The sequence below is a fragment of the Hordeum vulgare genome, chromosome 2H, assembly GCF_904849725.1.
Source record: "Hordeum vulgare subsp. vulgare chromosome 2H, MorexV3_pseudomolecules_assembly, whole genome shotgun sequence".
NCBI classification, from domain to species: domain Eukaryota; kingdom Viridiplantae; phylum Streptophyta; class Magnoliopsida; order Poales; family Poaceae; genus Hordeum; species Hordeum vulgare.
The window spans coordinates 509,192,740-509,216,102 of record NC_058519.1 but is presented as its reverse complement, the minus strand read 5'-3'; the positions used below and the strand labels follow the sequence as shown (position 1 = coordinate 509,216,102).

Below are 23,363 nucleotides of genomic sequence, written 5' to 3'. Positions count from 1 at the left end.
AAAGTGTGGAAAACACAAAACAGAAATAAAAAGGATAGATTTGTTGGGTTGCCTCCCAACAAGCGCTTTTGTTTAACGCCCTTAGCTAGGCAAAAGGTGATGGAATCATGTATAGTCATCTTTGGTGCTCAAACCATTAGTAGCCCTCATCATAGATTCATAAGGCAATCTTATTTTCTTTCTAGGAAAGTGTTCCATGCCCTTATTTAAAGGAAATTGAAATCTAATATTCCCTTCCTTCATATCGATGATAGCACCAATAGTCCTTAGGAAAGGTCTACCAAGAATAATGGGGCATGAAGGATTGCAATCTATGTCAAGTACAATGAAATCCACGGGTACATAGTTCTTATTTGCAACAATAAGAACATCATCGATCCTTCCCATGGGTTTCTTGACAGTAGAATCCGCAAGATGCAAATTAAGATCACACTCTTCAATCTCATGAAAACCAAGAATATCACATAAAGACTTTGGAATCGCGGAAATACTAGCACCCAAATCACACAAAGCATTGCACTCATAGTTTTTGATCTTGATTTTGATAGTAGGTTCCCACTCATCATGAAGTTTTCTAGGTATAGAGACTTCTAATTCGAGCTTCTCTTCAAAAGATTTCATCATAGCATCTACGATATGCGCGGTAAAGCTTTGCTTTGGCTATAAGCATGTGGAGAGTTTGCAATGGATTGCATCAAAGAAATGCATTCAAACAAGGAGCAATTATCATAATTGAATTCCTTGAAATCCAAAGTGGGAGTTTCATTACTAACCAAAATTTTGATTTCTTCTACTCCACTCTCCACACCTTTATCATCAAGATGGGTGGACTCCGAATCATTGGGGTGTTTTTCAACCAAAGTGGATTCATATCCAGCCCCTTCATCAATAGGTTTGACACGCGAAAACAAAGATTCAAGAGGAGTCACACCAAGCACTTTAAGATCTTCGTGATTTGCATCACTAGAACGCACCCTTTTAAACCATTCATGCCTAGCGCGAATTTGGGCGGTTCTTTCTTTTCTCTCATTCATGGAGGGACGCATAGCTTTCAAAGTTTCATCCAAGTTGACCTTGGGAGGAGCACATCTAACTTTCAAAGCATCAATATCACAAGACATCCTATCAACGCTCTTAGCCAAATCGTCTATTTTGAGTAGTTTTTCCTCTATGGACGCATTGAAAATCTTTTGAGAGTTGATGAACTCTTTGATATTACTCTCTAAATTAGAGGGTAATTTGTTGTAATTTCCATAAGTGTTGTTGTAGGAATTGCCATAATTGATAGAGGACTTACTAGGAAAAGGCCTAGGAACATGGTTTCCTCTAAAAGCATTGTTGTTGCCAAAATTGTTCCTACTAACAAAATTCACGTCCAAACTAGCGTTGCTACTCTCAATCAAGGAAGACAATGGCATGTCATTAGGATATAAAGGAGCGTTTCTACTAGCAACCAAATTCATCAACTCGTCCATCTTAGCACTAAGCGAGTTAATTTCTTCTATAGCGTGTACCTTTTTGCTAGCAGGTGACCTTTCAGTGTGCCACTGAGAGTAGTTGATCATGATATTGTCTAGGAGTTTTGTAGCGTCTCCTAACGTGATTTCCATGAACGTTCCACCTGAGGCAGAGTCCAAGATATTGTGAGCAGCAAAATTCAAGCCAGCGTAAAAGATTTGTATAATCATCCACAAACTCAAGCCATGAGCGGGACAATTTCTAATCATAAGCTTCATCCTCTCCCAAGATTGTGCAACGTGTTCATGATCAAGTTGCTTGATTTTCATGATATCGTTACGTAAGGAGATGATCTTAGCTGGCGGAAAATACTTGGATATGTAATCATCTTTGCACTTATCCCAAGAATCGATACTATTTTTAGGCAAAGAAGAAAACCAAGTTTTTGCGCGATCTCTCAACGAGACAGGAAAAAGCTTCAACTTAGTCACGTCATTATCCACATCTCTTTTCTTTTGCATATCACAAAGCTCAATTAAGGTATTGAGATGGGATGCGGCATCTTCACTAGGAAGGCCAGATAATTGCTCTTTCATAAGAAGATTCAACAAAGCTGCGTTGATTTCATACGATTCCGCACTAGTGGCGGGAGCAATCGGAGTACTAATAAAATCATTATTATTGGTACTCGAGAAGTCGCAAAGTTTGGTGTTTTCAGCCATGATGACTTCAACAAACAAACAAGCACACAAGCAAGCAAGAAAACCGGCGAAGGAAAACGGCAAAAACGCAAAAGGCAAAAGAAAACGGCAAATGTGAAGTGGGGGAGAGGAAAACGAGAGGCAACTCGCAAAAAAAGTAAATGCAAGAGATGAGTTTGCGAGACCTCCTTGGATAGATCTCTCCTTCCCCGGCAACGGCGCCAGAAATACTTCTGCTACTGCAACAAAAGACCTTCCAACGGCGCCAGAAACACGTGTTGACGGGCTTGATACTCCTCAGCAACGGCACCAGGAATCCTTCTCCTACGGCTACGCCTTTAGGGACTTCCTAGGCAAATATTCAAAGGATTTCCCCGCGGCCTTGGAGCCTTGCGTTGGTGTTCCCTCGAAGCGGAAAGGGTGATCTAGCGCAGCGGTGGTAAGTATTTCCCTCAGTTTTGAGAACCAAGATATCGATCCAGTGAAGGAGTATCACAAGTGCCTGCACAAACACAAAAAGCTTGTTCCCAACGCTATGAAGGGGTTGTCAATCCCTTATAGATTGTTTGCCAAGTGAGAACTGAAAGCAACAAAGTAACAAAGCAAAGTAAAAGCAAAAGTGGAAACGATAGGTGTGAATAGACCCGGGGGCCGTAGTATTCACTAGTGGCTTCTCTCATGAAAGCAAGTAGACGGTGGGTGAACAAATTACTGTTGAGCAATTGATAGAACCGCGCAAAGTCGTGACGTCATCTATGGCAATGATTATATCTACAGGCATCACGTCCAAAACAAGTAGACCGATACTTTCTGCATCTAGTACTATTATCCACACGTCGACCGCTATCCAACATGCATCTAGTGTATTAAGTCCAAAAGAACAGAGTAACGCCTTAAGCAAGATGACATGATGTAGATGGACAATCTCATATCTACGACAAAGCCCACCTTGTTACCCTTTATGGCAACTACATGATGTGTGCCTTGCTGCCCCTACTGTCACTGGGAAAGGTCACCACACGGTAAGAACCCAAAACCAAGCACTTCTCCCATTGCAAGAATCATAGATCTAGTTGTCCAAACAAAACCCAAGACTCGGAGAGACTTACAAGGATATCAAATCATGCATATAAGAAATCAGCAAAGACTCAAATATATATCATAGATAATTTGATCACAAATCCGCAATTCATCGGATCTCGACAAACACACCGCCAAAGAGGATTACATCGGATAGATCTCCATGAAGATCATGGAGAACTTTGTATTGAAGATCCAAGAGAGAGAAGAAGCCATCTAGCTACGAACTACAGACCCGTAGGTCTGAAGTGAACTACTCACGAGTCATTGGAGGGGCGATGATGTTGATGTAGAACCCTGCAACTCCAAAGTCCCCTCCGGCAGGGCACCGGGTAGGGTCTCCAGATGAGATCTCACGGAAACAGAAGCTTGCGGGGGCTGAAAAGTATTTTCGTGGACCCCCTTGATTTTTTTTCTGTATTTTAGGGAATATATAGGCGAAGGAGCTAGGTCAGGGGGCGGGGAGGCCACAAGACTACTAGCCGCCGCCCCCTGGTGGTGGCGACAGGGCTTGTGGGCCCCCTGTAGCTCTCCTGGCTTGGCCCTCAAGCCCCCTGATCTTCTTCCGTTCGGGAAAAAATTATTTCGGGGATTTTATTCTGTTTGGACTGTGTTCCAAAATCAGATCTGAAAAGAGCCAAAAACACAGAAAAAAACAGGAACTGGTACTTGGCACTGAATTAATAAGTTAGTCACAAAAAAAATATAAAAGGTACATAAAACATCCAAAGATGACAAGATAACAACATGAAACCATCAAAAATTATAGATATGTTTGAGACGTATCAAGAGCCAAGAAAGAACCGCCCAAATTCGTGCTAGACATGAATGGCTTAAAAGGGCGTGTTCTCGTGATGAGAATCATGAAGATCTTAAAGTGCTTGGTGTGACTCCAATTGAATATTTGTTTTCTCATGTCAAACCTAATGATTATGGGGCTGGATACGAATCCACTTTGGTTGAAAAGTGCCCCAATGATTCGGAGCCATCTATCTTGATGCTAAAAGCATTGAAAGTGGAGTAGAAGATGTTAAAACTTTGAGTAGTAAAGAAATTACTACCGTGGATTTCAAGGAATTCAATTATGATAGTTGCTCCTTGATTGAATGCATTTCTTTGATGCAATCCATGCTAAACTCTCCACACGCTTATAGCCAAAACAAGGCCTTTACCGATCATATCGTCGAAGCTATGATAGAATCTCTTGAAGAGAAACTTGAATTGGAAGTCTCTATCCCTAGAAAGATTCATGATGAGTGGGAACCTACCATCAAAATCAAAATCAAAAACTATTAATGCAATGCTTTGTGTGATTTGGGTGCTAGTGTTTCTGCGATTCCGAAGTCTTTATGTGATGTTCTGGGTTTTAATGAGATTGAAGAGTGTTCTATTAATTTGCATGTTGCTAATTCTACTGTCAAGAAACCCATGGGAAGGATCGATGATGTTCTTATTGTTGCAAATAAGAACTATGTACCCGTGGATTTCATTGTACTTGACATAGATTGCAATCCTTCATGCCCCATTATTCTTGGTAGACCTTTCCTAAGGACTATTGGTGCTATCATCGATATGAAGGAAGGGAATATTAGATTTCAATTTACTTTAAGGAAGGGAATGTAACACTTTCCTAGAAAGAAAATAAGATTGCCTTATGAATCCATGATGAGGGCCACTTATGGTTTGAGCACCAAAGACGACGATAGGTGATTCTATCGCTTTTATGCCTAGCTAAGGGCGTTAAACAATAGCGCTTGTTGGGAAGCAACCCAATGAGTTCATCATTTTTATTTCTATTTTGTTGCGTCCACACTTTCATAATTCTGTTGTGATTGTGTTTTTTGGGTTTCTTTTTGTGTTTGAGCCAAGCAAAACCTTTATGACTAGTCTTGGTAATGGTTGTTTGATCCTGCTAGAAAAGGACAGAAACTTTTCGCTCACAAGTTGATTTTTCATTTTTATTCAGAAAGAGCTTTTGAGTTGATTATTTTTGCTGCTGGTAGACATGCTTTTTTCCCAGGCCGTTGTAATGTTTCATATTTTCTGAGGTACCAGAAGTATACAAAGTATACAGATTGCTACAGACTAGTCTGTTTTTGATAGATTCTGTTTTTGTTGAGTTGGTTGCTTGTTTTGATGAAACTATGGTTAGTATCGGGGGTACTAGCCATGGAAAAGTGAGAATACAGTAGCCCAACATCAATATAGATAGAATTCAAGTTTTCTACAGTACCAAAAGAAGTGGTAGTTTGTTTTCTTGTGCTAATGTTATCACGAGTTTCTGTTTAAGTTTTGTGTTGTGAAGTTTTCAAGTTTTGGGTTGTGCTAATGTTCTCATGGACGACGAGATAAGGAGTGGAAAGAGCTCAAGCTTGGGGATGCCCAAGGCATCCCAAGCCAAATTCAAGGACACCAAAAAGACTAAGCTTGGGGATGCCCCGGGAAGGCATCCCCTCTTTCGTCTTCAATCCATCGGTAACATTACTTGGAGCTATATTTTTATTCACCACATGATATGTGTTTTTCTTGGAGCGTCTTGTATCTTAGGAGTCTTTTCTTTTTGTCGTGTCACAATCATCCTTGCTGCACACCTTTTGAGAGAGAGAGATACATGCACTCATCGTGATTTTTCTAGAATGCTCATAGTGCTTCACTTATATCTTTTGAGCTAGATACTTTTGCTCTAGTGCTTCACTTATATCTTTTAGAGCACGGTGGTGCGTGTTGGTAGTTGGCTTATGCTATGAAAGTAGTCCCAAAGGTGATAGGTACCCAAAGAGGATGCAAAAAGCTCCATCTTCATGTGCATTGAATAGAAAGAGAAGTTTTGATTTCTCTCAATTAGTTTCGAGACGTGGATTCGGTAATATTAAGAGCTATGTTAGTATGGTGTTGTGAATCTAGAAATACTTGTGTTGAAGTTAGTGATTCCCGTAGCATGCACGTATGGTGAACCGCTATGTTAGGAAGTCGGAGCATAATTGATCTATTGATTGTCATCCTTTGTGTTGAGGTCGGGATCGCGCGATGGTTTACACCTATCAACCCTTCCCCTCGAAGTATGCGTTTAGCACTTTGTTTCGATTTCTAATAAAAACTTTCGCAACAAGTATGTGAGTTCTTCATGACTAATGTGAGTCCATGGTATAGATGCACTTTTACCTTTCACCATTGCTAGCCTCTCTAGTACCGCGCAATTCTCGACGGTGCACAAACCCACCAAATTCCTTCCTCAAAACAGCCACCATACCTACCTACTATGGCATTTTCATAGCCATTCCAAGATATATTGCCATGCAACTCCCACCTTTCCGTCTCATGACTTGTGCCGTCACTCTCATATTACCATTGCATGATCGTAAGATAGCTAGCGAGATGTTTCAACATCATACACCATGCTAGATCGTTGCACATCCCGGTACACTGCCGGAGGCATTTCCTATGGAGTCATCATTGTGATTTTTGAGCTGTGAGTAAATAAAAGTGTGATGATCATCATTATTAGAGCATTGTCCCATGTTAGTAATAAAAAAAGAGGCCAAAGAGCCCAAAAACAAAACAAAAAAAGAAAAGAAAAAAAGAGGCCTAAGAGCCCAAATGAAATAAAAAGAGATAAAAAGAGAGAAGGGACAATGCTACTATCTTTTTCCACACTTGTGCTTCATAATAGCACCATATTCTTCATGATTGAGAGCTTCTTGCTTTGTCATTACCATATGCTAGTGGGAATCTTCATTATATAACTTGGCTTGTATATTCCAATGATGGGCTTCCTCAAAATTGCCCTAGGTCTTCGTGAGCAAGCAAGTTGGATGCACACCCACTAGTTCTCCTTTTGAGCTTTCACATACTTATAGCTCTAGTGCATCTCTTGTATGGCAATCCCTACTCATTCACATTGATATCTATTAATGGGCATCTCCATAACCCTTTGATATGCCGAGTCAATGTGACCATCTCCTCCTTTTTGTCTCATAACCACCACCACACTCTATTCCACCTATAGTGTTATATCCATGGCTCGCGCTCATGTATTGCGTGATAGTTATAAAAAGTTTGAGAAAGTAAGAGTGCGAAAACAATTACTTGGCCAATTCCGGGGTTGTGCATGATTTACATTAGTTGTGTGAGGATGGTGGAGCATAGCCAGACTATATGATTTTGTAGGGATAACTTTCCTTGGCCTTGTTATTTCGAAAGTTCATGATTACCTTACAAGTTTGCTTGAAGTACTATTGTTTTCATGTCAATAGAAAACTATTGTTTTGAATCTTACGGATCTGAACATTCATGTCACGTGAAAGAAGTTGCAAAGGACAACTATGCTAGGTAGCATTCCACATCAAAAATTCATTATTTATCACTTCCCTACTCGAGGACTAGCAGGAGTTAAGCTTGGGGATGCTTGATATGTCTCCAACGTATCTATAATTTTTGATGGTTTCATGCTATTATCTTGTCAAACTTTGGATGTTATGCATGCCTTTTATATATTTTTTTGGGACTAACTTATTAACTCAGTGCCAAGTGACAGTTCCTGTTTTTTCCATGTTTTTGACACCTTTCAAAGGAGATTTTAAAACGGAGTCCAAACGGAAGAAAATCCCCGAAAAGATTTTTTCTGGAACGGAAGAAGATCGGGAAGCTTGAGAGCCAAGGAAGGGGAGCCTCAGGGGCCCCACAAGCCCCCACCCTGCGGCCAGGGGGGAGGCCACGGTTCACAGGCTTGTGGGCCCCCTGGGCGCCCTCTGACCTAGGGGTTGCGCCTATAAATTCCCTACAAATCCCAAAAAATCAGGAGATCATCGAAAGTACTTTTCCGCCGCCGCAAGCTTGTGTCTTCGCAAGATCCCATCTGGGGCACGTTCTGGTGCCTTGTCGGAGGGGAGATTCGGATATGGAGGGCTTCTTCATCAACACCATGACCTCTCCGATGATGCGTGAGTAGTTCACCATAGACCTACGGGTCCATAGCTAGTAACTAGATGGCTTCTTCTCTCTCTTGGATCTTCAATACAAAGTTCTCCATGATCTTCATTGAGATCTATCCGACGTAATCTTCTTTTGGGGTGTGTTTGTCGAGACCGATGAATTGTGGATTTGTGATCAGATTATCTATGAATCTTATTTGAGTTTGTTCTGATCTCTCTTATGCATGATTTCATATCCTTGTAATTATCTTCGAGTTTTGGGTTTTGTCTGGCCAACTAGATCTATGATTCTTGCAATGGGAGAAGTGCTTGGTTTTGGGTTCATACCGTGCGGTGACCTCACCCAGTGACAGAAGGGGTAGTGAGGCACGCATCGTGTTGTTGCCATCAAGGGTAAAAAGATGGGGTTTTCATCATTGGTTTGAGATTATCCCTCTACATCATGTCATCTTGCTTAAGGCGTTACTCCGTTCATCATGAACTCAATACACTAGATGCATGCTGGATAGCAGTCGATGTGTGGAGTAATAGTAGTAGATGCAGAAAGTATCGGTCTACTTGTCTCGGACGTGATGCCTATATGTATGATCATTGCCTTAGATATCGTCATGACTTTGCGCGGTTCTATCAATTGCTCGACAGTAATTTGTTCACCCACCGTGATATTTTCTATTTTGAGAGAAGCCTCTAGTGAACACTATGGCCCCCGGGGTCTACTCCACACCATATATTCAGCCTTACACTTTTTAGTTCGTTGCACTTTCCGCCTTTAGATCTCACTTTGCAAACAATCTTGAAGGGATTGACAACCCCTTTGAAGCGTTGGGCGCAATCTTTTTTGTGTTTGCGCAGGTACTCTGGACTTGACGAGACCCTCCTTCTAGATTGATACATTGGTTCTCAAACTGAGGGAAATACTTAGTGCTCCTGTGCTGCATCACCCTTTCCTCTTCAAGGGAAAAACCAACGCAAGCCCAGTCTCCGTCAACGTATCAAATTCTGGCGCTGTTGTTTGAGAAGTAGCAACCATCAATCCCGATGATAGAGGGAGTGTGTGATGTTTGATCACATCAACCTTGGAAACACTTCCAACACGTATCGTCACCTTGCTTTTAGCTAGTCTCCGTTTATACCGTAGCTTTCATTTCGAGTTACTAATCACTTAGCAACCGAACCGGTATCCAATACCCTCGTGCTACTAGGAGTACTAGTAAAGTACACATCAATATCATGTATATCAAATATACTTCTGTCGACTTTGCCAGCCTTCTTATCTACCAAGTATCTAGGGTAGCTCCGCCTCAGTGACCGTTCGCCTCATAACAGAAGCACTTAGTCTCAGGTTTGGTTTCAATTTTGGGTTTCTTCATTAGAGCAGCAACTGGTTTGCCGTTTCATGAAGTATCCCTTCTAGCCCTTACCCTTCTTGAAACAAGTGATTTTACTAACCATCAACAATTGATGCTCCTTCTTGATTTCTACTTTCGCACTGTCAAACATTGTGAATCACTCAAGGATCATCATATATATCCTTGATTTGTTTATAGTTCATCACGAAGCTCTAGCAGCTTAGTGGCAGTGACTTTGGAGAACCATCACTATCTCATCTGGAAGATTAACTCCCACTTGATTCAAGCGATTGTTGTACTCAGACAATCTGAGAACATGCTCAACGATTTGAGCTTTTCTCCTTTACTTTGTAGGCAAGGAATCTTGTCGGAGGTCTTATACCTCTCAACAAGGGCACGAGCATGAAATCACAATTTCATCTCCTTGAACATCTCTTATCTTCTGAGATGTCTTCAAAAAGTCTTCGGTGCCTTGCTTCTAAGCCATTAAGTATTGCGCACTGAACTATTATGTAGTCATCAAAGACGTGTATGTCAGATGTTCGCAACATCCACAGACGACGCCCGAGGTGCAACACACCGAGTGGTGCATTAAGGACATAAGCCTTCTGCGCAGCAATAAGGACAATCCTCAGTTTAACGGACCCAGTCTGCAAAGTTGCTACTATCAACTTTCAACTAAATTTTCTCTAGGAACATATAAAAACAATAGAGCTATAGCACAAGCTACATCGCAATTCGCAAAGACCATTAGACTATGTTCATGATAATTAGTTCAATTTAGTCATATTACTTAAGAACTCCCACTCAAAAAGTACATCTCTCTAGTCATTTGAGTGGTACATGATCCAAATCCACTATCTCAAGTCCGATCATAACGTGAGTCGAGAATAGTTTAAGTGGTAAGCATTTCTATGCTAATCATATCAACTATACGATTCATGCTCAACCTTCCGGTCTCTTGTGTTCTGAGGCCATGTCTGCACATGCTAGGCTCGTCAAGTTTAACCCGACTGTTCCGCGTGTGCAACTGTTTTGCACCCGTTGTATGTGAACGTTGAGTCTATCACACCCGATCATCACGTGGTGTCTCAAAACGACAGATTGTAGCAACGGTGCATAGTCGGGGAGAACACAATTTCGTCTTGAAATTTTAGTGAGAGATCACCTCATAATGCTACCGTCGTTCTAAGCAAAATAAGGTGCATAAAAGGATTAACATCACATGCAATTCATAAGTGACATGATATGGCCGTCATCATGTGCTTCTTGATCTCCATCACCAAAGCACCGGCACGGTCTTCTTGTCACCGGCGCCACACCATGATCTCCATCATCATGATCTCCATCAATGTGTCGTCATCGGGGTTGTCGTGCTACTTATGCTATTACTATTAAAGCTACGTCCTAGCAATATAGTAAACGCATCTGCAAACACAAACGTTAGTTTGAAGACAACCCTATGGCTCCTGTCGGTTGCCGTACCAGCGACGTGCAAGTCGATATTAACTATTACAACATAATCATCTCATACATCCAATATATCACATCACGTCATTGGCCATATCATATCACAAGCATACCCTGCAAAAACAAGTTAGACATCCTCTAATTGTTGTTGCATGTTTTACTCGCTGCTATGGGTATCTAGTAGATCGCATCTTACTTACGCAAAAACCACAACGGAGATGTGCAAATTGCTATTTAAGCTTTCCAAGGACCGCCTTGGTCAAAACCAGTTCAACTAAAGTTGAAGAAACTGACACCCGCCAGTCATCTTTATGCAACGAGGTTGCATGTCAAGCGATGAAACCAGTCTTCCGTAAGCGTACGAATAATGTCGGTCCGGGCCGCTTCAATCCAACAATACCGCCGAATTGAGAAAATACTAAGGAGGCCAGCAAATCGAACATCACCGTCCACAAAACCCTTTGTGTTCTACTCGAGATAACATCTACACATGAACGTAGCTCATGATGCCACTATTGGGGAACATCGCATGGGAAACAAAAAAATTCCTACGCGCACGAAGACCTATCATGGTGATGTCCATCTACGAGAGGAGATTTGGATCTATGTACCCTTGTAGGTCGCACAGCAGGAAGCGTTAAGAAACGCAGTTGATGTAATGGAATGTCCTCACGTCCCTCGATCCGCCCTGCGAACCGTCCCACGAACCGTCCCGCGATTCGTCCCACGATCCGCTCCGATCTAGTGTCGAATAGATGGCACCTCCGCGTTCAGCACACGTACAGCTCGATGATGATCTCGGCCATCTTGATCTAGCAAGCAATACGGAGAAGTAGATGAGTTCTCCGGCAGCGTGACGACGCTTCGGTGGTGGCGAAGGATCTACTCCTGCAGGGCTCCGTCCGAGCTCCGTAGAAATACGATCTAGAGGAAAAACCATGGTGTTTGTGGTCGGGCTGCCGTGGCAAAAGTTGTCTCAAATCAACCCTAAAACTCCACTATATATAGGAGGAGGGGAGGAGAGGCTTGCCTTGAGGGCCAAGGCCCCCTATGGTGCGCCGGCTAGGAGGTGGAGGAGTCCACCTCCAATCCTAGTCCAACTAGGATTGGAAGGTGGAGTCCTTCCCTTCCTTCCCACCTCCCCCTTTTTTTCATTCTCTTTGATTTTCTATCCTTGGCGCATAGGGCCCATTTGGGCTGTCCCACCAGCCCACCAAGGGCTGGTGCGCCACCCCTAGGGCCTATGGGCTTCCCTGGGTGGGCTGGCCCCCTCCCGTTGAACATCCGGAACCCATTCGTCACTCCCGGTACATTCTCGGTAATGCCTGAAAACCTTCCGGTAATCAAATGAGGTCATCCTATATATCAATCTCCGTCTCCGGACCATTCCAGAAACCCTCTTGACATCCGTGATCTCATCCAGGACTCCGAACAACATTCGGTAACCACACATATAACTCAACTATACTAAAACATCGTCAAACCTTAAGTGTGCAAACCCTGCGGGTTCGAGAACTATGTAGACATGCCCCGAGGTACTCCTCGGTCAATATCCAATAGCGGGACCTGGATGCCCATATTGGATCCTACATATTCTCCGAAGATCTTATCGGTTGAACCTCAGTGTCAAGGATTCATATAATCCCGTATGTCATTCCCTTTGTCGTCGGTATGTTACTTGCCCGAGATTCGATTGTCGGTATCCGCATACCTATTTCAATCTCGTTACCGGCAAGTCTCTTTACTTGTTCCGTAATACAAGATCCCGTGACTTACACTTAGTCACATTGCTTGCAAGGCTTGTGTGCGATGTTGTATTACCGAGTGGGCCCCGAGATACCTCTCCGTCACACGGAGTGACAAATCCCAGTATTGATCCATACTAACTCAACGGACACCTTCGGAGATACCTGTAGAGCACCTTTATAGTCACCCAGTTACGTTGTGACGTTTGATACACACAAGGCATTCCTCCGGTGCCAGTGAGTTATATGATCTCATGGTCATTGGAACAAATACTTGACACGCAGAAAACAATAGCAATAAAATGACACGATCAATATGCTACGTATATAATTTGGGTCTTGTCCATCACATGATTCTCCTAATGATGTGATCCCGTTATCAAGTGAAAACACTTGCCTATGGTCAGGAAACCTTCACCATCTTTGATCAACGAACTAGTCAACTAGAGGCTTACTAGGGACAGTGTGTTGTATATGTATCCACACATGTATTTGAGTTTCCAATCAATACAATTCTAGCATGGATAATAAACGATTATTATGAACAAGGAAATATAATAATAACAAATTTATTATTGCCTCTAGGGCATATTTCCAACACCAATCTAGGGCATACAATTCTAGCCGAACGGACGACACCTCCGTGTTCAGCACACATGCTGCTCGATGATGCCCTCACCTCCTCAATCCAGTGAGTGATTGTGGAGTAGAGGCTGAGTTCTCCGGCAGCACGACGGCGTGGTGGTGGTGAGATCTCGGCACAGCTTCACCAAGTGGTGCAGCGATCGTGACACATGAGAAGTAATATGAGGGAGAGAGAGAGAGGCAGGGATGTGCCGTGGCTTGTGGTGCGGCTTCCCTCTCTCTTCTCTCATATATATAGGAGGGAGGGGTGGAGTGGCGAGCCCTAGGGTTTCACCCAAGAGGTGGGGCCGCGGCCAAGGGTGGCTTGGCCCACAAGTTAGGATGGCCGCCCCCCTAGGGTTTGCCATCGGCTACCCCTTCGACCGCATGGGCCTGGTTGGTGGGGCACCCAGCCCACCAGGGGCTGATGTGCACCCCTCTCAGTCCATGTGCCCCCCAAGGTGGGTGGACCCCTTCCGGTGGATCTCGGAACCCTTCCGACACGCTCGATACAATATCGGTGACGCCCAAAACTTTTTCGATCGTCAAAATGGAACTTCCCATATATTAATCTTTACCTCTGAACCATTCTGAAGCTCCTCTTCATGTCTGGGATCTCATACGAGACTCCGAACAACCTTCGGTCACCAACACAATAACTCAACTAACTATATCATCACCGAACCTTAAGTGTGCAGACCCTGCGGGTTCGAGAACTACGTAGACATGACCGAGACACCTCTACGGTCAATAACCAATAGAGGGACTTGGATGCCCATATTGGTTCCCACACATTCTACGAAGATCTATATCGTTCGAACCAACGATGTCAAGGATTCAGTTAATCCCGTATGCAGTTCCCTTTGTTCATCGGTATATCACTTGCCCGAGATTCGATCGTCGGTATCTCCATACCTAGTTCAATCTCATTACTGGCAAGTCTCTTTGCTTGTTCCATGATACAAGATCTCGTGACTAACTCCTTAGCCATATTGCTTGCAAGCTTACTGTGATGTTGTATCACCGAGTTGGCCCCGAGATACCTCTCCGTCATACGGAGTGACAAATCCTAGTTTTGATCCATGCCAACTCCACAGACACCCTTGGAGATACCTGTGGAGCATCTTTGTAGTCACCTAATTACGTTGTGAAATTTGAAACACACAAGGCATCCCTCCGGTGTTGGTGATTTGCATGATCTCATGGTCAGATGAACAGTTACATTGACATACAGAAAGCAATAGGAGTGAACTGGATACGATCAAACACTATGCTTAAGGTTTGGGTATTGTCCATCACATCATTCTCCTAATGACGTGATCTTGTTATCAAATGACAACTCATGTCTATGGCTAGGAAATCTTAGCCATTTTTTATCAATGAGCTAGTCTAGTAGAGGCATACTAGAGACACTTTGTTGTTTATGTACCCACACATGTATCTTAGTTTCCAATCAATACAATTATAGCATGGATAATAAACGATTATCATGAACAAGGAAATATAATAATAACCACTTTATTATTGCCCCTAGGGAATAGTTCCAACATAGCTATGCATGGCAAAAAGAGCTTTGCTGGCGCAGTAGCCCGACACCACCAATGGCGCCATTATTAAAAAATAATGGTGGCGTTGGGTCTCATGTAATCAGTATTCTACGTGTTGATGGCGTGCCATGTGGACAACAACACCACTATAATGGCGTATCTGGCGATGTGCAACATATATTGCATGTCAGGAACATTTCGTGCAGCCAAAAAAAGTCTCATATGTATTTGACTTTAGGCACTAGAACTATACTAATAGAACAAGTCATTCAGATAATAATAAGTGACAATCTCAAAAGTAGTACTAGAGCTAGGTAGGAGGCAATTTAATAAACGACAATCGATCCTCACAAACACGAGCAAACTAACATAGTTTTTAAGAAGTTCATTTCACATTGGCGATCATCATCCTTTTAAAGGAGGTCGATGATGACCATCATCCTCAAGTCATGGCGTGTGTTGTTCTTGATAGTGACTAAGACGACATATCCAACCGCGAGATTCTTGCCAGCAAGGAAGTTGCTCCACCCAGCCGCACTATAGATAGTGTGACCATTTGTGTCCACTCGTAAGCACAGGTGGTGACGGAGCCCCTTGTTGTAAGGCGTAATCCAGCAATGCATTCTTCATCCGGCTCGATCCCATAGTTCTCACACAGCCTCTTAGGTAATTTCTGGAAAAAAAAAACAAATATGATGATCATGTCACATTGTTACACTATAAGCATATCATCACATTAGTATACTAAAGCATATCACATTACTATACTAACCATATCACCAAATTCTACACACCAAGCATATCATTAAATTCTACACTAAGCATATCATCACACTATTATACTAAGCATATCATCAAATTCTACACAGTAAACATATGTCATCAAATTCTATAATAAGCATAGCATCACATTACTACACTATAATCAATATATCACATTATTAAAGCATATGACGTTATTATACTATGAGCATATCATCACATTAATATACTAAGCATATCACATTACTATACTATAAGCATATTAGCACACTAAAGCATATCATCAAATTCTACACACTAAGCATATATATCATCAAATTCTAGTCACAATAAGTAACATATCATGACATGGTGTTAACCAAGGTCCATGTCAGGTGGGTCACGAATGGCATCCCAACGTAGGCATCACGTGGCGGAAGTTTTTCCGGGAGAGTGTGTGTTTCATCCTCGCTCAGCCTGGTAATTCTTTAGGCATATAGTTCTTCATCAAGTGGGTCCTCATCTTCTTCCTCCGAGTTGAGATAGATAACAACCAGCCTTGGAGTTTCTCTTCTAAAGGAGAAGCTGATCAATTCACCCCCAGTGAGATGCACGCGGGCGATGAAACAATCCCATTCATCTCCTTCAATCGAAGTTATGTTTCGTACCTTATTGACCTCCATAGTGTAGCCCCCCCCCCCCCCCGGAGCGTTGAAGATGATAATGTCTCCAGTAATGAGCTCATTGAAATCCAATCTAACATTACAAGGGACGATCTGTATAAGAAAAGCCAAAAAACACACAAAATGCATTAGTGAAAATAGCAACAAAAACAAAAGAACAAACTATATATTAGAAGGTTCATATAATTTGTTACCGCTACAGGAACAAAACATGACTCGAAGTAAATGCTGAACAACGTGCCAGTTGCAAGGCTGGTTGCGCACCTTAACTTGCACACTTGACATGGTGATGGTTGCACCATTCTACACAGAACATATTGAAAACTATGTATATAATCGGCTTCTAGTCTAGTGAGATGACACTAAATATAATCAAATACTACGGTGCTAAATATAATTCTACACTAGTAACTGTATACAGAAATAAACAAAATTTCTACTCAAAATGCACTATTAAAATCGGATTCGAATCGGATTATCACTAAAATTTCTATACAAAGCAATCCATGGAATCAAATTTCGATTCTATATCACACAAAGCAATCCATTCTATATAGGTACTAAAATTTCTACACAAAGCATTCCTAAATCAACTTATATATGAATCTCACATATAGGTTATATGTGTGAATGGAGAATGCGAGTGGAGAGGAAGGAGATGCAATGGGAGAGGAAGGAGAGGATTGAACCTTCTTGGGCGGCGACGGGGCGGCGAGGGGAGGCGACAAGCGCGGATGGGAGGCGACGGGTGGCGGCTGATCAAGGAGGAGTTGAAATGAAAGGGCGATGACCTAGGTCTTTTACTAAGGCATGGGAGTTGACTCAGGCGCGGCGTTGTTGGCGTGGGCCCAAAGTACAACTCCATAGCTAATAGCAGTTCCAATAATAAAAAAGACTAATTAATATTAAAGAAAGTCTTAACATAATTAAATACTCAAAATTAGAACTGGTAGTGAAAATGTTGTTAAAAAAGTAATATAAAATGTTTTGTTATATTTTGACTAGTATATAATCTTTAAATACTTAAAATACTAGTTCAAGTGGAAATATTATTTCTGACGTAAAATAAGATGACACACGAGCACTACTTAATTAGCTATGGCGTGGACAGAAATTCAACGCCATCGCTATCTTCCAAACGATGAGTACATGTGGGCCAACTAATTTGTGATGTGTGCAAAAATAGCCACGCCAGCCCTAATAGTTTATAGCTGGCGTACCAATTTAGCCGACGTCAATACTATTTAAAAAATAGTGCTGGCTTGTGTGAAAATGGTGCGCCACCAACAAAAGTTGTGGCTAACCATTTCTCCACTAGTGTAAATATGCCCACGTCAACACTATTTTCAGAAAATAATGGTGGCGTGGATTGAAAATGAGGCGCCAACAATTAAAGTTATAGATAGCCGTTTTTCTACTAGTGTACCCTTCTTCGTATAGTCCGTAATCTGTTAGACACCATTCTTTCCGTTGAACTTGTGGGAGTTGAAACCCCTTTGTACCATATTGGCAACATAAATGCCCTCGGTCCCTTTTTCGGGCGAGTCATTTGCTCTTGAGTTCTGCTTAACACTCAGATGAACAAAGACATGCTCAAGTGAGAATTCTCCTCTTTGATGTTTCATAGTTATAGCAAAGTTCCTCCAGAGATTTGAGAGCTTATCGATGATGCAACCCGTGACAAATTTCCCGTAAAACGCACTTAACAATCTCAAGCTCCTTAACTATGTATTGTATCTCATGAGCTTGTTTCAGAACGGTTCTTGACCATTTTGTAATCGTGGAACTGCTCGATGGTATACATCTCGCTACCGGCATCGGTTACACCGAATTTAGATTTGAGCATCTCCCGCGGGTCCTTGGCAACCTGAATATGTAGATACGCATCGACCAACTTATTCGATCACACTAAGAACTGCTCTAAGGAAGACGATGACCTCCATGAACACCTTCTCCATATTGAGAGCAATCGTTCCCATGGGAGTAAACACCCGCGACCCAGAACACGTTCATAGCTTTGAGTCATAAGATGGTTTTGGTCTGCCAATGTTTAAAATATGTACTGGTAAATTTATCTGGCTTCAGTGTAGCGGCAAAGCCATGGGCCAAAAATTGCATAAACATATTAGGTTTTTGAATTGTTGAGTAAATAGGCAATTTTTAGATTAAATAATTTAAGAAAAAATCATGAACATGAGGTAAACAGTACTAAGAACATACTGATATTGGATCATATTATCACATACTAGACAGATAGTAGACACATCTACGCATATTACTAGTACGGCTAAGACAATAATAAACATGAGCGAGACAAGTGATATATACCCTACATTAGGCCAGTTGGCTGAAGGAGTGACGACGGCAGCGGCAACCTCCTCGGCTGCATGGAGTAAGCGGCGACAACAACACCAAAGGAACGACGTGAACGGTGCGCGTGGAGCAGATGTGATCTGTTACAGACTCTTCGATCCCGGCCGGCAAAAATAAGTGCATGGGTATCAGCTCGGTTCAATCCTCCAACCCACGTCGCGTTGCATCGTGACGAGGCATGACCAGGCGTGCGGTGGAGGAGTGCGCGAAGAACACTTCTCTTTTCAAGCTCCAATAGCATGTGAAAGAAAAAAATTTATAGGGAGGTCCAACTCCACTCCAACTTTCCATTATTCCTAGTGTCATATAACCCATATGGACCTTTATAGATTTTCTGAAATTGTTAGATGGACTCTGGACCCACCTTGTATTTCAACAATAAAAACTGAAAGAAATTTAAAAAATAAGGCAGTGTCCTCCCGTGCACGGGCCCGACACATATGCCCGCGCGTACTCGACTTGCTGGACGTGACACGCACACGATGGGCACCCCAAAACTCTCTGTTTTCAATGCAAAAATAGCCTCGTACCCAAGGAAAAAGTCATCGATGAACCCATGGACATGAGAACCTATTTTGGAAAATCCATTTTTAATTGTCCAAAAATTCTGGGAAAAAGTTCATGCATACGCCCTTCACATTTTATGTGCGTACAGAAAATTTCGAGGAAAAATAACTTTTGTTTGTATGTGCAAAAAAGACAAAAAAATATGTCATGAAGCACTATTTAGAAACACTGAAATTTGTTTTTTTTTGTTGCAAAAGTAAAATAAAAAGAGATTCTTTCACAAAACTTTGTATCTGGCACATATGTCGCGAAGATGTATGTGTGAAATTTTGTTTGATTTTTTTTGACAATATAAAGCGCGTTTATAATGCATTTTTAGAAAGTGGGTTCATATGCATATATGTCCACGCTCCGTACCAGAGATTATTATTGCTGATCTTCCTACGAGGTACCGGCACCAAAAAAAGTCACAACATCCACGACACCGGTCATTGAACTGAAGTTGCCCAAGCAGTGATGACCAGTTGCCTAAACAGAGCCCATCCATGGGTTGACTCTGACTGGACTAAACTAGCTAGAAGGAGAACTTGAACACCATGTCATGCTTGTACGCTGCCTCTCCGGGCCTCACAATCTGCGACGGGAACTCCGGGTGGTTGACGGCGTCGGGGAACCCCTGCGTCTCGAGGCACAGCGCGGCGTACTGCCCGTACGTCTCGCCGCCCTTCCCCTTGACGTCCTTGAGGAAGTTGCCGGTGTAGAACTGCACCCCGGGCTGGTCCGCCCACAGCTCCAGCGCGCGCCCGGACGCGCCGTCCCGCACGGCCGCCACCTTCCGGAGCGCGCGCGCGTCCCCGTCGACCACGTAGTTGATGTCGTAGCCGTAGACGGCGCTGCCGCCGCTGCTGCCGCCCACGACCTGGCGGAGGTGCTCGCCCACGGCGGTGGGCGCCCGGAGGTCGTAGGGCGTGCCGGCCACAGGCGCCAGCTGCCCCGTCGGGATGAGCGTGGCGTCCACGGGCGTGTACCGGGACGCCAGCAGCTGGACCGTGTTGCCCAGCACGTCGCCACTGCCGTGCCCGCCCAGGTTCCAGTACGTGTGCTGCGCCAGGTTCACCGGGGTGGCCTTGTCCAGCGCCGTCGCGTTCATGCGCACGCTCAGCACGTACGGGCTCGACAGCTCGTACGTCACGTACACGTCCAGGGCCCCCGGAAACCCTGTCATTCACGGAGACAAGATTGTGTAAACTTTCTACTGTCTCAATTGCAACGTTTGTAGAAAAGGAAAAGGATTTGCAGCTATTTTTATCTGTATTAGATTCTTGGCGTGCACGATGCCATTCTGCCGTCAAGATGGTCATGATCTTACACTGTTGTGTTGGATAGCACAAAGAGAGGGGAAAAGGAGGCACCCAACAGAGCAAGATAATCAATCATCTCAAGTGGATGACACACACAGGACCGCATGAATGCATCATGGTGTGGGCACTCCTACTTGATACTACTACTAGATGATTTTGGGCCGATATTTCGGCCAGTTATCTTTTCCATTTAAAAGTGCAAGAATATTTTTCAGGTATTTGTGTAGTTAGATCAAGGGAAAAAAAATAGCGTGTTATACAAAATAACGTGACGCCTAAAAATATGCTATTAACATGTTATAACGCGTTATAACATGTTATTCGCGAAAATTATTTTAGGAACCAATTCTCTACACGCTATAATGTGCTATTAGTGGTGTTATAGTGTGCTATTTTTGTAAATGGGTTAGATGCACGCTGCTAAAAATTGCTACACCGTTCTTACCAAGATAGCCAAATGCCTAAGAGGGTTAATGTCTACTACACTTGAATCATGTCTGATGTTTCAGCTCTTAAATTCCATATGAGTACAACACACAAGGTCAGTGGTCAAAGATGCAGTAGCAGTGATCCGGATTTTCTTCAGATTTGCTGAATAGTACGTACATGAAAGTGACCGATATTTCAAGATCAAGAAAACAAAGAAGTACAGATTTAGACTAAATAATCCTTACCTTGTTCTCCGTCGAAGCTATGGTAGTAGAGTGTGATGTGTGGGGAGTCACCCCCACTAACATATTCCTTCACCGTCCATATAACTTTGCTGAAGCCCCTATGGCCACCTGAGCAAGAGCAAGATAAATAAGTAACTTGATTATTGGTATGTATACCGACCATGAGTTTGTTTCTCATGATAACATATATCTAAACCGTGGGGCATAATTACCATGAAGTGCGTTTTTGCCATCGTTGGCATACAGGTGGTACACTTTTCCATCGAGCACGAAGCGCGCCTTGGCAACCCTGTTGGCTACTCGTCCAACAAGCGCTCCAAAGTAACTGGATCCGTTCTGAATGGCAAGATTCGTCACAAAACCACTTGAGTAAGGTGCTAAGATATAGCATTTGAGTTTGAGGAGATAATTGAATATAATTAATCACTCTGAACTGTCATTCTCTGGGTTTTCGATAAAACTTCCCTTTTCGGAGATTGCATGCAGATTTTTTCCATTTCGAAAACGATGGATGTAAACTTTTTCAACAACTTACTTGGATGGCACAAGACTGTGTGCTTGGGCTTCGTGTGACTAAATTGTAACCTTATTTGACATGGAGAAGTGAAGCTTCCGAAAAGAAACTTGACGGAAGAAAACTTAAAGAAAAACTAGAATTGGAGGATACGTTAATGGCGATCAAGACCGGCATCACATGGTCTGGTTGTCACTTGTCCTTTCCGTGGTCATATGCTATTTTCACGGGTAACATGGCCACTGGCATGGCTCATAAAAATGGCATCCAGCTAATCGCTTTATATGTTTTGTTATGTAACTTTACCACACCGGTGTCGTCCACGCAAGTGAGACGTGGCGATTGCAAAATAACTTTGTATGCGGATTGTTTTCTTGTAGGAGTGTGTCCTAATAGTTGGACCACCTTGTGTAGAAAATTTTGACTCGTGCTGAAGCCGGCGACACGGGCTCTACATGAATTGATGAGCTTGATATGTGAAATCGGGATGATTTGACAGCTGACAGCAATTTATGGAATATCTCAATCACCAATTAAATCCCCTGCCTTCTTGAAATGAAAAATAATCTCTAATTAAGCTGAGTATATCTTCTTCCTAGATAGAAAAATGTGCTCCGTATTCTCTGTATGTTACACTCTTCTACAATCTGCTTGAATCTAGGATGCGGAAACTGAAGAATTCACAAGTTCTGGCACAAGCAGAACAGACAGTCCTCTCCAGAAAACAGAGGAGAGATGCATAATCACTAATTATAAACAAGAGTGGGTTTACGGATGAGAAGGAGCGAGTTTGTGAACTTACAACGTATTCAGCGATGGTGTCATAGCCAAGGACAACATCACCCAAATTCCCTGACAGAGAGAAAAAAGAAAAGCTCATACATAATTCCTAACAGCGGCCACAAAGGCATCGGAAGAAGCAAGAACATGATCACATGAACCAAACCGAAATCCCAAGACACACCTTTGGAATCCGGAAAGACGACGGACGTGACGGTGGCGCCCCAGTTGGTCACCTTGGCCGAGAAATCTCCCTTCCTGAGCTCGTAGACGCCGACCGTCTTCCTCCCCGCCGCAATGGCGCCGGGGGCCAAGGATGCGAGGCACAGCGCCGCGAGAAGGAGAGGAAGAAGCAGCAGCAGCGGTGCTCTGGCCATTGCTGCTGGCTAGGCTTGCCTTGCGAGAGGAGTGGCGAGAGGAAGACGAAGAGAGGTCAGGAGAAGGGGCTACTGGGTGTGCAGACCAGTTGCTTGGGGAGACTGGCTGGGGTCATGGGTGGATATGTGGTCAGTCAGACTCGGACATATAAAGCGCAGCGCATGGATGTGATGGTAGCGTGGTGACAAATCCCAAGTGTCTGTTTCCCCCTCGGTTTCTGCTCCCAAGGCCCTATAGAAATGTCACGGCTTTGTGTTTGTCCTGTGCTCCGCGTGCGTCCCGTCCTGGCTGGTCCATCTCTCCGTGCCCGTCCAGCGCGGGCGCCGATCGATGGTGCATGTGTGAACGGCGAGCCGGAATATTTGGATGCTCCTCTATGATTACCCATGATTTGGCACTTGAACATGTACACCGGCATCGTATTTGGGTTGTTTGTTGCATACACAG

At 43.2% G+C, this 23,363-nt stretch overlaps 1 protein-coding gene across 1 annotated transcript; it reads right to left on the bottom strand.

Annotated features, from left to right (window-relative positions):
* Positions 1-19,581: 19,581 nt before the first annotated feature.
* LOC123426900 (galactose mutarotase-like) lies at positions 19,582-23,095 on the bottom strand. The gene is made up of 5 exons (XM_045110806.1): positions 22,723-23,095; positions 22,561-22,610; positions 21,457-21,580; positions 21,245-21,352; positions 19,582-20,427 (listed from the first exon to the last, which is right to left on the bottom strand). Exons 1-5 carry the CDS (start codon positions 22,913-22,915, stop codon positions 19,784-19,786), a joined length of 1,119 nt encoding a protein of 372 aa, XP_044966741.1. The 5' UTR covers positions 22,916-23,095; the 3' UTR covers positions 19,582-19,783.
* Positions 23,096-23,363: the final 268 nt, after the last annotated feature.